General features: G+C 36.0%; 1 protein-coding gene across 4 annotated transcripts in view; it reads left to right on the top strand.

The window, feature by feature from the left end:
- Positions 1-17,653, top strand: part of Hltf (helicase like transcription factor) — a 95,476-nt gene that overhangs the window by 74,011 nt on the left and 3,812 nt on the right. For 3 of the 4 annotated variants that reach the window (XM_013159901.2, XM_013159900.3, XM_063249161.1), the window contains 6 exons: positions 6,336-6,460; positions 6,931-7,121; positions 8,119-8,244; positions 8,662-8,774; positions 9,193-9,373; positions 15,939-16,019. In XM_013159901.2, the coding sequence (XP_013015355.1) occupies positions 6,336-6,460; positions 6,931-7,121; positions 8,119-8,244; positions 8,662-8,774; positions 9,193-9,373; positions 15,939-16,019 (817 nt within the window). The remainder of the gene's footprint in view (positions 1-6,335; positions 6,461-6,930; positions 7,122-8,118; positions 8,245-8,661; positions 8,775-9,192; positions 9,374-15,938; positions 16,020-17,653) is intronic. The other variant, XM_005006723.3, reaches the window with a different exon arrangement.

Here is a 17,653-nt window from a genome sequence, read left to right as displayed (position 1 = left end):
CGTCTCTCTCCTTGCCGAGCCACTGTAGAGGCAGCCAGCCGCCACGCGGCGGGAAACCCAAATCGCGGCTTACAATGGCGCGGGGTCCAGCCTCAGCAGCGAGACTTTTCTGTTCCTGTTTTAGCACCAGGACTGCATTCCAAGTTGGTTTCTCTCAGCCGAGTTCGTTCCTGAGTCAGCAGAGCATAACTCCACCTGCTTATGTCTCCTTAGTCCGCACCATTCCTGGCTTCTGAGCCGAGTCTTTCAGAGAGCCTCCGGTAGTTGCTGTTATCTGTCCGCCATGTTCTCCCGGAAGTTGCCTTCATGGGCTTTCTTTTCACTCTGTTGGAGATTTCTTTTGACATACAAAAACTTTTTAATAAGACAATCCCAGTTGTTGATTCCAGGAAGTATTTCCTGTATAGTTTGATTTTTGTTCATGAATTCTCTGCCTACCCCTACGTCTTCAAGATTTCTACCTAGTTTGTCTTCCAACAGATTTTGTGTTTCTGTTTTAATAGTTAGATTGATCCATTTTGACTTTCATTTGGTACATGATGATTGACATGGATCTAGTTTAGTTTTTGGCATATGGAAAGCCAGTTTTTCAAGCACCATGTATTAAAGAGGCTTATCTTTCTTCCAGTGAACGTGTTCTGCCCCTTTGTCAAAGATAAGGTGGCTGAGTATTTGTGGTTGTGGTCTATCTTCTAATCTATTCCATTGAGTCTTCAGGTCTGTTTTTATTCCAGTGCCATGCTGATTTTATCACAGTAACTTTGTAGTATAACTTCAAGTCAAGGATTTTGATGCCTCCTGCCTTGTCTTTGTTGCTCAGAATGCCTTTGCTATTCTAGATCTTTTCTAGATGAATTTTAGTTCCACATGCATTTTAGAAATAATTTCTCTAGATCTGTGAGGTATGCTAATGGTATTTTGATTGGAATTGCATTAAATCTGTTCAACAATTTTGGGAGAATGCCCATTTTCACAATGTTTGTTTTTCCTACTCACGAACAAGGAATATCTTTACATTTTCTGAGGTCCTGTTCAGGTTTTTTTTTTTCCAGAATACTGTAATTTTCACTATACAGATCTTTTACTTACTTTGTTGGGTTGATTCCTAGGTATTTTATTTTTGGGGGTGCTATTGTGAAGGGTGTGGGTTCTCTTATTTGTCTCTCAGTGAGTTTTTGTTTGTGTGCAGGATTCTATTGATTTTTGAGTGTTAACTTTGTATCCAGCAACATAACTGAATTTGGTTATTACATCTAAAAGTCTTTCAATGGACTTTGGGGTGTCTTCTATGTAAAATACCATGTCATGTGCAAATAATGATAATTAGCTTCTTTCTGTCCTGTCCTTATTCCTTTTATTTCTCTCTAATTGCTCAGGCTAATAGTTCTAGTTCTGACAGTTCCAGCACTATACTCTGTATAAGAGTGGTAACAGTGGACAGCTTTGTCTTGTTCCTAATTTTAGAGTGAATGCTCTCAGTTTTTGATCATTTACTATGATGCTGGCTGTTGGTTTGTCATAAATAGCTTTTACCAGATTGAAGTAAAGACAATCTATTTCAATTTTCCTTAGAGTTATTATCATGAATGAGTGCTAGACTTTATCAAAAGCTTTTTCTGCATCTATTGAAATGATCATGTGATTTTTATCTTTGGCTGAATCAATATGGTGGATTACATTTATTGATTTGTATATGTTGAACCATCCCTGCATTCCTGGAATGAATCCCACTTGGTTGTGGTGTATAATCTTCTTGATGACTTGATGCATTCTGTTTGCTAGTATTTTTTTGAGGATTTTTGCAGGCTTTTGGCTCACACCACACAGTCCACTGAAGCTCCTCAGCCATTTAAGGTAACTCCTCAGCCACTTAGGGTAACTTAGGGCCCAATCAGGAACCGGGTGACATACCAAAGGTCCCTGGCTGTTTGAGATGCTGGGCCCTACCTAGGTCCAAGCTGCACAGCAAGGTAGAGTTCAACTGTGCAGGCCTTCGGCTCATGCCACTCTATGTATTTCTTTTGAATTCTCCCATTTTATTGGAGAATAGGTTCTCAAAGTGAGACAGAAAAACAAACTCTAGGACCACTCCACCCCCAAGGACTCAACCCTGAGCCCTGCTTGTGATATGATATTGTATTCATACTTTGATCTTAACCACAAGAATACAACAGCCTCTGTGCCTTGCTGGACCTCTCTTCTGTTTCCTGTGAAAGATTTCCCTCCCTGTATATACCTTGCTGTACCCTTCTGTCTTCTCCCATAGGAGCTGCCTCACAGCCCTGTGCTACCTGACTCCCCTGCCTATGGAGGCTTATCAGGTGTCCAAAATTACAAACTTGTCACCTTTAAGTAACTACTTTTGTTTGACTCATCCTTTTCCTGCCACAAACTCTATATATAACAGCTTCCCCAATCCAGATTCGGGGCTCACATTTTGGAGTACTAAACTCCTCTGTAGCAAAAATAAAGAGCTCCCTCCACTTTGAGTGCAGCCTAATGATTTCCTGTGTCACTAATAAATCTGACTTTGCTGTAACATTTGGTAAAATATAAATTGCTGTAACAAAAGTAGTTACTAATAATCTTCTAGATTTTGTCAGAGACCATTGTGAATTTGTTTTTCATTTTTAATTGCATTTATTTGGTTTTGGTCTCTTTTTGGTACAGTTTGTAGGGGGTTTGTGTGTTGTGTTTATTTTTTTAAAGAACCACTTTTTTTCCCTCTTTGTATCTTTGTGGTTGTTTTAGCCTCAGTTTCATTAATTTGTTCTCTTATTTTTATAAGTTCCTTCCTTCTGCTAGCTTTGGATTTGGATTGTTCTTGTTTTTCTAGAATCTTGAGTTATATCATTACATTATTTGGATTCACTGTTTTTCTGACGTTGGCATTTGCAGCTTTGCACTTCACTCTTTCATTGTGTCCCATAGGTCCTGGTATGTTAGAGTGGCATTATCATTTGATTTTTGGAAATAATTTCTTCCTTGATTTCATGACCTATTCATTATTTAAGAGAGTATGGTTTAATTTTTGTGTGTTTGCACAATTTCTGTATTTTGTTTTGCCATTGACTTCTAGTTTTGTTATACTGTGATATAATATGCATGAGATAATTTTGGTTCTTTAGTATTTAGTTAAGCATGCTATTTGGATTAATATGGTCTATTTTGGATAAAGTCTCATGGGCTGAAAAGAATATGCATTCTGTTATTGTTAGGTAGAATACTGTAGGCACAGTGTCTGTCAAAGTTTGGTCTAAATCTGATTTCTTTGTTGATTTTTTTTTTGTCTGTTCATTTGTGATAATGGGATATTGAGCTTCCCTAGTAACAGTCATATTGGCATTTATATGGTTTTTCATGTGTGTTTGGTACATACATGTTTATAACTGGTACCGCTTCCCATTTGAATTGTTCTCTTAACCGGTATGTGGTGACCTTCTTTTGCCTTGTCTGTTTGTTTTGGCTTGAAATCCACTGTATCTGAAATTAGGATAGCTACTCCTGATTTTCCAGGTTCTCATTGCATGGAATAATGTCTTTCATTGTTTGATTTTTTAATCTGTGAATTTCTTCTTGGATTAAAGGTATGTCTTGTATATTGCATATCATTGGGTTTTGTTTCTTGATCCATTCTGCCAGTCTTCCTCTTTCAATTGCAAATTGGGGCCATGTACATTGTGAGTTATTACTTAAAAGTGTTGACCTATTCATTGTATCCCTGTTCCTGATTTCCAGGTGTTTTGCGTTTCTTTTTCCTCTTTAAGTGCACAGTCTGCTTGGTGTATTTATTTTCTTAGATTTTTGACATTGTTGCCATGGTTACCTCTTTCTAGGATAGCCTTGGGAAGTTTTTACAGTGCCTGTTTGGTAATAACAAATTTCTTGAGGTGCACTGTGTTATGAAAATTATTTCTTCATCAAATTTTGAAACACAGTTTTGTGAGATACGTAAATCTGGGTTGGTAGTTCTTGTCTTTTAGGGCTTGAAATATTTGATTCCACGCTCTCCTGGCCTTTAAGGTTTGTGTTAAAAACTCTGTTGTAATTTTAATGAGTTTACTTTCATAAGTGATTAATTCCTTTTCTCTAATATTAACAGAATCCCTTTTAAGATTCTTTCCCTGTGTTAAACTTCTAGGATTTTGTGTATGATATTAATATGGGGGAAATGAAACTCCCAATCTACTAAATGTTCAGTACGAGTTTGTGTTTTCTAAAATTAAAGAATGAATTTTAGGAACAATGGAGATTAAGAGTAGGAACATTTATTGAGAGAAAGAAAGCTTCTGTCTGAGAGAGAGATAGAAGGGGTCTGGAGTGAGTTGCCAAAGATTCTGTATTTTCTCGGGATTTGTATAGAGTAAAACCATGACGTAAGGTGGTTCTAAAGTTTGGAAAACTGGGAACTTGCAAGGCAGATGGCATGAGGTGGGACAGAACTATGATCAACCAATAAGATTAATAGCTCAGGTAAAATTGATTAAATTGGCAATAAATGGGGAAGAGAGTCATGCAGAATGCGAGCATTCTTAGAGACCAGTGACTCTTCTCTAGGTATTGGAATAGTGACTCCTTACTTCTCAAGGTGATCCAGATTTAATCCCTAAGGATTATACTTAATGGTGTGGTTACATTTGTTTTGCCTTCTTTCTGGAGATCTGGCCCACAGCAAGAGGTGTGTCTCTTCCTCCAAAGTCATCAGACATCTAGTCCGCTGTGCATGCTGGCTTCTTCAAGGGCCTACACCTGTCTGACTGCCTATATAATATTTCTAATGAGCCCAGCTGCCTGTAGCAATGTGACATCAAGAGTTTTAATTATGGCTGTTCTATATCCCTCACTTATCTGTATGTTTAATTCTTTCCCTATATTTGGAAAGTTTTCTGGTATTATTTCTGTAAACAGACTTTTTATGCTGTTTGTGCTAACTTTTCATTTTCACTTACTCCATTGAATCTTAGTCTTTTTGCAGTGTCTAATAGCAACTGGATTCATTTTTCATGTTCTCTTATTTTTAAAGTGTCTCGGAGCAATTAGAGTTTGAAAACATCTCTATCTTCTGATATTCTTCTGCGGCCCATAAATTTAGTATACAGAAATATCTTGGTTTCCCAAACACTTCTGTTTATAACAATTTAGTTCATGATTAGAAGCATTCAACAAAATTTTGCTTCTGTTTACAAACTCACATATTAGGTGATAAACAGGAACATGGCTGTCTTCTTCAGAATCATGGAATTAATTAAATTCACGAGCCGAGGTTCCCCTGTAATTTTTAAACTCCCCAATTTCTCTCTGAAATCTTTTCAAGAACTGTAATTCTTTGCTAAACTGTTCATTCATGCTTAATATGATTTAGTTTAGCTCAGCTATCTTTTTAAGTGTCTTTTGTAAATTCCCTAATGCCTTACATATGATACCCATTATCTGTTAGTTGTATCTTCTGTAAGCCTGCCACACACCTTTATTGATCTGTTGTTAATCTCCTCTGTTATCTGTTCAAATAGATCTGCTTTGTGGCTTTTACTTTCCTTCCTCCTAGATGCCTAGTAGAGCTTTGAGAATTTCGGAGTTTGAGAGGCTGTTTTGTTGGCCTGTTGTCTCATGTTTCTGTTGTTTTTCATTTGTTTGGTTTGGTTTTGTGGTTAGGTTTGTGGGTGTTTATAACCTTGATCAAGACTTTGTTGGTAGTATGGAGATCTCTTTCATCAGTTTGTTTTTCAGTGGGTGTGGCTAATGATAGACCTTTGCCTCTGTCTCAACATCAGACCACCTGTTAATTTGGGGAGGGAATGATGCGGTGTAATTGGCCCAGCACCCAGTTTTCCAGGAATGGACTGTAGTATTGTTAATGTGAGGAAAGTATTCAAATATTGGTATATAAACAAAACCTACTAATAGCAACAATTATGGGACTCTGGCAGTATCAAGTAAGTCAGCAACAGTAATATCATCCAAGACAAAGTGGATATTAATACACCACAAGTACCAATAACATCAACTTTATTAACCTTAAACTGTAAATCTAAAATTACAGTATAATTATAATATTACAGTATAAATACAGCAAGTATCTAAAGTGCAACCCTCAGTAATGATGAAAAAAATTTCAACAGTAATACCATAGTTAACTATTTAAATAATAATAAAACTTAATTTTGATATCTTTATAGGATAGTGAAAGTGAAACTTTTAGAGCTTTAGGTCCCCCTTTCCCATCATCATCATCATCATCATCATCATCACCACCACCACATTTAGGATCTATAAAGATTACACTCATTGAGGATAGTTGATACATGTACGTGATGCATCTCTTATTCTCCTCCCAGGTATTTTAATGAAGGAACTGTCCTTGCACACTATGCTGATGTCCTTGGTCTTTTGCTTAGATTGCGGCAGATTTGTTGTCACATTCACCTTCTTACAAATGTAGTGGCATCCAGTGGTCCTTCAGGTAAAGAAGTATGATTGGTTCATACTATTACATTTGTTAGAGATATTTAAATCTAAATGAGAAATTTTTTATAATGCCTAAATTTGATTTGTAATTTTGTTCATGAAATAGACATTAATTTTTTAATGAAAGACTGAGTGGTAAATATACACAAACATTTTTTTACCAGTGAAATAGAATTCTGAGTTCTTTTCCAGATTTTCAGTGAAAATTTTCCATGAATTTACATGAAAGTTTCATTTTGGATTGGCCTTCTGTGCTAATGTGGGCAGACCATATTATAATGAAGTTTCTGTATAAATTATGTGAGTTGACTATTGTCTTCTGAATGTTTCTTGAAATTTCAAGTTTAAACTATGTTATGAAAATGGAAGGATGAAAGACTGCCTATGTGGTAATGGCCAAGATACGTAAGGCGAGCTCACTTGTCTAGTCACACTACAAATCTTGCTCTGAAATTAATTTTCTAGCCTTTTCTCTAGGAAATGATACACCTGAAGACCTGAGAAAGACATTAATAAAGAAGATGAAGTTGATTCTGAGCTCTGGTTCAGATGAAGAATGTGCAGTTTGCCTGGATTCTTTAACATTTCCTGTGATAACTCATTGCGCACATGTATTTTGTAAACCTTGTATTTGCCAAGTCATTCAGAATGAGCAGGTTAGTTTTTTGCCCAGTATAGGTTCAGTGTTTAGTTGAAGCACCTTTCTTTAATGTAAGTGGAAAACCGAAGTCTAAAGGAGTATTTATGACTTGGATTTAATAGTGCCCTTTAATGGCTAATTATTCCAATAATTTAATAGGTGATATGTCTCTTAAGCTTTTGTAACAGAGAAAGGGATTATTTTATAAGCCTTGTCTTATAGTCAGTAATCCTACTTTAACTGTTTGATCATTGTTGTCCAGTAAATATAATAATGTGAGACACAAAAGTAATTAAAGTTTTCTAATGATTTTACAAAGTAAAAAGAAACAGGAAATTAATTTTTATCATATATTTTAATTTAGGCCATTATATCGAAAATAAGAGTATAATATGCTATACTTTCTATATTATTTTTAAAATAAATTCTGATAGTATTCTATGCTTGCCTGGCCACACTTCAAAGATTTGACACATGGCTGTGTGCTATTATATTGGACAAAATAGGCCTGGACTCTTATGTGGTAAAATATTTTAAGGTTTAAGCAGCCCAGCTAGTGCAAAAGCTTTTTCTTACCATTTTAAATTAATACATATAGAAAAGTACACATATTATGATTATATAGTTACTGAATTATCGTAATGTGAACATGTTCATGTAAACTATTATCCAAGTATCCTTTTATCCTCTTTTAAACTTAACCCTGTCCCTCCCAGTGAATAACTCCATGTACTAATTTCTAACATAGTTTTAGTTTCAGAATCTTTTTTTATTGTGGTTGTGTTTGGTATCTAGTTATTTAAGATGTAATCTCATTTTATTAGTAGGTGCAATAGATGTTGCTTTGAATAAACCTGACAATATTTAGGCTATCTGATAGCTTTATAAGCTATTGCAAGCTTTATTAGTTACTAGCTTAACAAGCCATTGAGAAGAATTTTTTTCTGAAGAACAGTTCCTTTATTCTAAATAAATACGGCTAATAGGTTTTTTTTTTTTTTTTTTTAATATAGCCACATCCTAAGTGCCCTTTATGCAGAAATGATATTCATGGAAATGATCTATTAGAATGTCCTCCAGAAGAATTGGCAAGTGACAGTGAGGAAATGTCTAATGTGGAATGGACATCCAGTTCAAAGGTAAAGTACATTTGAAAGTATTTAAATACTTGCTTTATATAAAGAAATATATACCATGTAACAAAATACTAATTCTACTTCTAATCTCATCATTTGAATATAATTTTGGTGGCTACTGGCTTCATAAGTGATGCATTTGGGAGGAAAAAGAAATTCAGATTATCACATTATTCTTTCAGTGTTTATATTTTTTAAAATTAGTCTTTCATTTTTGCCTTTTAGTTAAGGTAAACAGCAGGACCTTTCTCTTAAAATTTTGGGATTTGATGAGTGAGTACAAGTGATATATGGAGATAGCATTGTAAACCACTAATATGTACAATTACTACATGTTAATTTTATACATTTTAAATACAATGATTGCATTTCCTTTCGTAGTTGAAAAATAGAATGTAATGGCTATCTTATTTTTTTCAGATTAATGCTCTAATGCATGCTTTGATTGAATTAAGGAAGAAGAATCCCAACATAAAGAGTTTAGTTGTTTCTCAGTTTACAGCATTCCTGTCTTTAATAGAAACACCACTTAAGTGAGTTCAACAGTGATTTTCACTCTGATTAAAAGGGTTTTATACATGTGTATTGCTTTTTATACTTAAAACAAAAACCTATTTTACCAAGTTTAGTCGTTCCATCCATTTAAAATGATTTTCAGAGGCAGAGAGTGTTTCTCAAGTTTTGGATTTTAAAGGTAAGTCCTGAATTTATTAGAAAAAGGTAGATTTCCATGCCTATCTTTTATTAGAAGGGCTCAGGAGACATTTGTTGAAGTAAATCAGTGAAGGCTGGGGGCTAGCTCACTGGGAGAAAACATGTCTACATGCAAGGCCTGGGATCCAGTCCCCAGAATCACAAAGATAGGTAAATAAGTGAAAGAATTCGTTGAACCAACATTCCTGTTGAACCCTTTGCAACTGTAGTAAATGCTACCCATCTCTTCCTCATTAGAGCCTCTGGATTTGTGTTTACTCGTTTGGATGGTTCCATGGCCCAAAAAAAGAGAGTTGAATCAATTCAGTGTTTTCAAAACACTGCAGCAGGATCTCCAACCATAATGCTACTGTCCTTAAAAGCAGGTGGAGTTGGTTTGAATCTTTGTGCAGCTTCTCGAGTGTTTTTAATGGATCCAGTAAGTAGTTCTGTAAACTTTTCAAAATGTTATTATTTCATCCAAAAAAGAAAAGACAAAAACTATGTGATAAATTGTTATAACTGTGAAACTTCTTAAGCAAACTTTTGAAATGGATAACTTACTAAGTGTATACTGAGGGCATTTCTTGTGAGGGAGGGAACGTGATTGTTCCAGTTTTAGAGATGAGGAAACTGAAGCACATAAAAGTAAATAATTTGCCCAATATGCACACTTCATATTAGCAAAGCCAGATTGAAGCTTCTGTGTTCTTCCTATTATGCTGTGCTGTTCTGCTCTCCTCTGAGTAGATAATAAATCTCTGTTAACTGTAATCCTTTAAGATAATGGTTCATCCAGCCAACAGATGATGAGAGATCCTGCCTTTGTCAGGATGTGGTAACAGGCATTGGGAATCTGACTATGAATGAGGTAGACTAGATGACTACCCTCATGGTCCTAGTGATCTCAGGCTTTAATGTGGTTAAGAATTAGCAATTTCAAACCTTTTTCTTCAGAGATTCAAGAGTTCTTAGGTGAGATTCAGGAAGATTCATTTTATACATTTCATCACAGGTGTTCAAGTTCAGGGTCACAGTTTGAGACACTATGATTAATGGAATGTTCTGGGTAAATTTCAGGGCCTAATACAATACAGTCACTTATATGGTTGTACAGTACAACCCTGGAGGTAGAATGGAAACTAAAATTCACTCAACTTACCCAGCAGTGTGACTTGAATAAGCATCCACATAGGAGCATGTTTTTCTGGGCTCATAAAGGGACTGTAAAGATTCTGAACTAATTTAATTCCTAATGTATATTAAGTACACTTCAGACTAAAGGCAATCCTTTGCTGTTCATAGACTTAAGATTTGTGATTTTAGCTTGTTGGTTGTAACTCGTAAGATTCATAAGATGGAGGTTTCCCCCTCTCTGCTGAGGGTAACCTTCTCAGTGAGATTACAGCTGGAGTCACATCTAAGTTTTCACTGATGGCAGCAATAGCCTTGGTATGGTGGATAAAGTTTTAAATCTTTGTTAGTTTTTAAGTTATTATTTAAATAAATATATAACTGTAGTTTCATATTAATACCCAGTGATCGTCCTATAAGTTGACTTTTAGAACAAATTTCCAAATTATTGTTCTTTCTCTTGCTGATAATCTTAGTACTGGAAAAAAAAAAGAGGCTGATATATCAAAATAGAATAATTGGTTTTATAAAGTTGAGCAGAGACTTCCGGGAGAACATGGTGGACAGATAACAGCAACTACCGGAGGCTCTCTGAAAAACTAGGCTCAGAAGCCAGGTATGGTGCGGACTAAAGAGACATAAGCAGGTGGAGTTATGCTCTGCTGACTCAGGAACGAACTCGGCTGAGAGAAACCAACTTGGAATGCAGTCCTGGTGCTAAAACAGGAACAGAAAAGTCTCGCTGCTGAGGCTGGACCCTGCGCCATTGGAAGCCGTGATTTGGGTTTCCCGCCGCGCGGTGGCTGGCTGCCTCTACATGGGCTCGGCAAGGAGAGAGACGCGCGGAAACTCTGAGAACGGGAGTCTGCGAACGGAGTCGAAAACAGGACAGGCAGGGAGGCATGTTCTGACTTGTGGCGAGGTGAGTGAGAGAAACTGACACTCCACCACAGTTTGACTCCAGCGGACTTTCTGGGCCCGAGCAGTCCTGCGGGAGCAGGGCGCGGTGGCGACTCCAGCCACACATTCCCCTCTCGGGCGGGATTGGTGAAAAGTGCCTGGCCTGCGTGACGCTGCCGGCGGACCTGGTAGGCTGTCCCAACCCAGATCCCAGAGCCTGACGGTGGCCGGGAGGGGAGACGCGTAGGCTGCCTGGTCTGTAACTCCCTGGTGCACAGCGGTGAGCGGGAACACCTAACTGGCGCAATTCGATCAGGCTGTGGCTGACTGGGAGAGAAGCTGGGCCTCTTATATAAGCTTGCATATATAAGGAACAGAGAAGAAGAGGCAGCATGGGAAGAGGCAGCAACAAGAAAGTCTCCTCGGCCCCCAATTCTGAGAAACAGGCAATAGCAGACACCGCACCAATATACATAAGGCACCATATAGAGAGCCTCATAGACCAATTCAGGAACGAAGTTATCAATGACCTGAAGCTAGAAGTATGCAGAATAGTTAGAGAAATGCTAAGTACCACCCAAGAAAAAACAGGCGGTGGAATGGAAGAACAGAAAAAAAGGGGAGAATTGTTTGATGGAGAAAACAGAGAAAGCATAGAATACGTGAAGCAGGTTCAAAGGGACTACCAAGATACTAAGAAGTCTATAGAAGACTGGCATAACAGCTTGAAAGAAACTAAGGACAGACTATCTGAACTGGAGGGCAGACTTGTAATATGGGAGAATGAAATGAAAAACTTCTTAAAAATAACAAAGAAACAAACAGCAATAATACAAAGACAAGAAGATGATAAGAGGATCCATAACTTAAGGATTAAGAACATAAAAGAAGAAGTAGGGACACAAACAAGTGAACTACAAAAGCTACTCACAGAAATAATCCAGGAGAATTTTCCTAATTTAGCAAAAGGTAAAGATACTCAGATGTATGAGGCATACAGGACCCCAGCTACCTACAACCCAAACAGAGCAACACCCAGGCATATAATAATAAAAATTCCAGAAATTCAATACAAGAACAGAATATTAAAAGCTGTAAGAGACAAGAAACAGACCACTTACAAGGGAACACCCATCAGAATTACAGCAGATTTCTCGGCACAAACCATCAAATCACGAAGAGCGTGGGGGGAAATAATTCAAGCTTTGAAAGATAATAATCTCCAGCCAAGATTGAGATATCCTGCACAACTGTCCCTGGAAATTGATGGAAAAACAAGGTGCTTCCAGGATAAAGAGGAACTGGGGGAATTTGCAACCACCAATTCAACTCTACAGAGAGTATTGCAGGATATTCTAAAAAAAGAAAAATACAAAGAATCCAGAAATAGTGGAGGCCACAACTAATGGAGCAGAGAACAAAGTGAAGAAGACAAACTGACAGCTACTGACAGAATAAGAGCTCAACAGAAATGAGGCAGAGAAGATTGGATGATAGGAACAGCTATTTTGGAGAAAATGACATCTTAATAGATAATACTGATTTAGTATCATCTTGTTTTGAAGTCTCATCTAGCTTTTGTCCTTCTGTCTCCAATGGTCTAAATAGGTTGTATCTTACTGGATTTTATTATGTACGATAGTATAAGCAAAAACCTTTTAAAGACAAGGAGATTATACAGAAACCATTATTCATTTTCTGTTAGTCGATTCTAAATACTCTGTAATGCTGTCATTCTCTTAAATGGTTTTACATTGTTTTGATATACTTAATGCTACAGTATACGAAGTTGTACTCAAGGATTTCAAGGAAAGAGACAATATGGTAACTACTTTTAGGTCAGGATTATCTGGTGGTGAAACACTATTCTGCTTAAATGGTTATGTTTTGATCTGTGCTATTTCGTTGTTATGCCCTCTTTTATCTCAATCTCCACTCCATTATTTACTTTTTTAATGCTTTTTTAAATTTTTATCCTTTTAATTAAAGGAAAAAAATAACAGGATATATTATAGTAACCCACTTTGACTTTCCATTACCTCGATTTAAAGCCCTGTATTACTCTCCCCATCTGGTTTTTAACTGATGTTCCCCTATTCTGTTTTGCTGGATAGTATCAGGTTCGAAAATTTAGGCATCAGCTGTGAAGATAATGAGATTCATTATAACGCCCATTCTCGTTGACTTTTATCTACTTTTGAAGACCTACAATGTCTCCAATGTTTTGGTTTTGTCGGTTTTGTTCTTTACGGTTTTGTTCAATTGTATTATAACTAATGGTATAGGCAATTCTATTAGAGATAGCGGGAGGCATTATGGTAACCATTGTTGATCACCTTGTATTATGTTTTCACATTATCTATTATGTCCACCCTTTTGACTTGACCGATTCTGTTCTGTTATGCCACATTTGGTTTTACTCTCTTCCAAAAAAGTGATAAGAACCATGAGAGCAATGAAACCCAAAATGTGTAATAGTCATTGTACAAAAGAGAGGAAAAGAAAGTGCTCTAAACTATATAACTGCATGTATATTTAAGTGTATAAGATAGAATATGATATCACAGAGTTTTATTGGATCATTGAACAGAACTGTTTGCAGTATCATTGATGGAATGTCCACTTTACAAGCTTTAATTTTGTGATTTGAACAGTTATTTCTAAGATGACAATATGTAATCCATTAACTAGTAATTTCCTACTGTTCATTTTTTTTTCTGCAAATCTGTATAACTTGTACCCTTTCTCTGCTTTTTTTTTCTTTTCTCCTTAAATAAAATTAAAAAAAAATTGTTTGACCATTAAATTAAAAAAAAAAAATAAAGTTGAGCAGAGACTCAACTCTTTAGCTGTTTAGTTTTATAAAACACTGTCAGAATATTTTAGCAGTTTTATAGTATGTTTCATTGAACATACGGCTTTACAATGTTTCTAACTCCAAAACTCAGGAAAAAAATTGCTCATGAAAATCTTTTACCTTTTCAAACAACAGTATTCAAGAGTTCGGGTGGGATTTTGATGTCCATTATGAGCTTCTAATGAAGCTAAATTGCTTCCTGAATCACTACATGTGAGAATGGAAACTGTGAGTTTTACTGAATCTCTGGTAGTCATATGAGATATATATTACCCGATTATTAGGTTGCGAGATAAAACACAGGCAACAGGGACAAAATGTATGTATAAAATACAAACATTCCCAATACACCTGTTAGTTTCAAAAAGTCATAAACTAAGTGTATTCTTAGATTCAACTTCTATACTGAAGAGGAACCTGAAATTCAAATCACAGGTTGATAACAAAGCCATCTATCTCTTTCTAGACCCCAAAGAAACTTAAAATAGATAGTAGCAGTTAATCTGAATAAGAATTATATTAAAAATCTATCACATGTATATACATCTCTGATTTTGTTCGTGTTTTCAGTTGGTACTTTGCTATATATATATATGCACCTTTTCCCCCAAATACTTTGTTTTCAGCTTCAAGAATCATCCTCTGAATTCCCATGTAAAGTTTAATGATCCTTATCCTGGCTGTGATAGTATTTTAAAACCATTTGGCTGTTTTTTTCCAGCAAACTCTGTGTCTTTTGGTGCCCCGCCCCCACCTTATTTTTTGATGGTACTGGCCATCAGATGTAATACCATTGTACTTAGCTATATGCCTCTCAATACCCTTTTAATTTTTTTATTTTGAGACAGTGTCTTGCTAAGTTGCCCATACTGGACTCAAACCTGTGATTCTCTTGCCTTAGCCTGACAGAATACTGGAATTACAAGTTCATCACACCATCATTTTATTCTTTAGTTTAAGATAATCCTTATGACTGTGTCTTATGTTAACCACCAAATAATTACTTTTTGACCTCAGTTTCGAAATCAAAACTGATTTCAAATGCAGGTACAGAAAATTACATCAACAAAATCTTAAGCAGTTTTTACGACTTTAAACTAATCATGAAAACTTTTTTGTACTTGTATGAGTGAAGGAAAGTGAAAGAAGAACTGAAGACCAGAAAAAGGGAGAGAAAATTTTAATAAGTGGGCAATTGATTGCTTTATTTTTCTGTTGTAGATGAAATCATCTAAGAGAACATATAAACTTCTTTGCCTGTGTTTACCACATACAGATCCACTTTAAAATGAAACGGTCAAACACCAGATATTCATATTCATTGGATTCTCTGTTAGGTACAGGTTAAGCATCCCTCATCTGAAGGATTCTGAAATTTAAGCCTTTTTGAGTATTGACATGACACACCAAAGTTTTTGGAATCTTTTAGATTTCAGATTTTTGGATCTGTGATGTTCAGTCAGTAAAGCCTATGCAAATACTCTGAAAGCTGAAGAAGTATTCAGAAGTATTTCTGAAATCTGAAATACTTCTAGTGTCATGAATTTTGGTAAGAGATAGTCAACCAGTGTTAGAAATACAGCGAACCCTTGACATACAAACTTCAGTTGGTTTCTGAGAGCTGGTTGTAACTCAGGTTGTCAAATGAAGTCTCAGGCTCCTTTACACAGCCTTCAAAGTGTCTCTCCTGAATACACAGACCTCAGTGCCTTTAGAGGCATTGGCCGCGATTTCTTAGTTAACCCATATACGAAACGATGTTGTAATGTTCCTTCCAGAACTCTTTAAGGGCTAAATCTGTACCTGAGACCATCTGGAAGCACAAGCTGCTGACATTGGGAACATAACTCAAGACTTTCGTCATAAAACTACAATGCCGGTCATAACCCAAGTTGTTCATATGTCATGCTACAGGTCCACTGTAGCATGAAATGCCATGGAGAATGCCTGTCATCATAGTGATTGGGCAGGTCACATTTTCCCCCAGTACATGTGCACTGTCCAGTACCTGAATTCATTCAGACACGGATGAATGTCTAATACCTCAATGAAAGGACTGAGGCAGAACACTCACACATCGGAACTATAATAAAACAACTCTTGTTCTTCTTAGGCCTGGAATCCTGCTGCTGAAGATCAGTGCTTTGACAGATGTCACCGACTTGGCCAGAAGCAGGAAGTTATTATCACAAAAGTGAGTTTGGAACTACTTATTTTTAAGATTAGTATGTTTAAAAAAATAATATAAGTAAAGAGTAACTACATTATTGTAATAAATTTAAATAGTATTATGGAAAGAAAAATATTAAACTTTTTCTGCTTCATTTGTAGATTCAAATATGTTCTAGAACCTTTGCTCTCTAGTTAAACACATTCTTACTCATATACATATTATTTAAAAGTTCAAAGATAAAAGGAATCATACTTCATTACTCTGTAACATACTTTTTCCTTAAATAGGTACATTAGAGAATACTATAAAAGTACATTTAGATGAGCGCTTTCATTTATTTATTTATTTTTTGTCTTTTTTTGAGACAGGGTCTCTCTATTGTAGTTCAGGCTGGCCTTGAGCTCACTTTTTAGCTGAGGCTGGTCTTGAACTTACAACGATCCTCCTGCCTCAGCCTCCCGAGTGCTGGGATTACAGGTGTGAGCCCCCACACCCAGCTTAGATCAGCACTTTTCATTGTGGTAAAATATCCACAGTGAATTCTACAATTGTAACTATTATTTTAAGTGTGCAGTTCAGTTGCATTAACTCACATTGTGTTTTACCACTACCACCGTCCCTCTCCAGAACTGCTTGTCACCTCACACTGAAACTCTGCCCATTAATTCTCCTCTCTCCCAGTCCCTGGTACACATCATTCTGCTTTGTCTCTGTGACTTTGACTCCAAGTTCATTTAATACCTGCATATAGATATAAACTTAACCAGTTTAACTTTTCGTTAATAAAAACAGTGCCTTACTAAGCATTATTATACATGCATCTTTGTGCAATGTATTTCTTCATGATAGGTTAAGAAAACTAGTATTCTGGATTTAGAATTTTTTATTAGTTAACTATCAACTTCCTTTCAAAATTGGCTTTATAATTTGACAGAGATGTGTTTTTATGATGATCTAAAAAATATCCTTCTGATTTGCATATAGTTAAATTTATTTCACATTTGTTGTTCATTAATATTTTTTCTGTGAATTCCCTATCAGTTGTCATAGTTTTCATAGTTACAGTACAAATACAGTTTTATAGCATAAAGGACTCCTTGACGCATTCTGATTTGAAATCATTTCTTACAGAGTTAAGAATTGTTTATTGCAGGAGCTTGCTTAGCTGTAAAACTTTATAAGCTTTCTGTCATGAAAAAGCTGTAGATTTTTATGATTGAAAAGATGCCCACTTTTTTTTTTTTAAATAGCTCTTAGGTTGTAAAGTCTTGCTAATGATGTCAGGCTTTATCTTCTGATCTTGAAAACTTTTTGTCTGTGTTTACTCGTGATTCTTTTAGGAGGTTTTGTGTTTTGGGAATGGAGGTCTAAATTTATTCTTTTTCCAAATGAAGAACCATTTGTTCTGCCACTTTTTAAAGTTTTCCTGTTTTCTAACTAATATAAAATGTACATGTGAATTTCTTTCTAAACTGTTCTGTTTTTCTGATTTTTTCCTGTTCTCAGAACAGTTTTATAATGACTACGGTTTTATGAAGTATGCTCTCTTATCTAAGGGTAAAATATTCTCATTACTCTTCATTTACAAAAATCTATTGGTTATTACTTACTGCTGTTGGACTTTTGGTCTAGGACAGTGGTGGCAAATCTATGTC

Source organism: Cavia porcellus, unplaced genomic scaffold (assembly GCF_034190915.1).
Source record: "Cavia porcellus strain 051 isolate PalLab524CR breed Dunkin Hartley unplaced genomic scaffold, mCavPor4.1 scaffold_5, whole genome shotgun sequence".
Lineage (NCBI taxonomy): Eukaryota > Metazoa > Chordata > Mammalia > Rodentia > Caviidae > Cavia > Cavia porcellus.
This window is presented reverse-complemented; position numbering and strand designations above follow the sequence as displayed.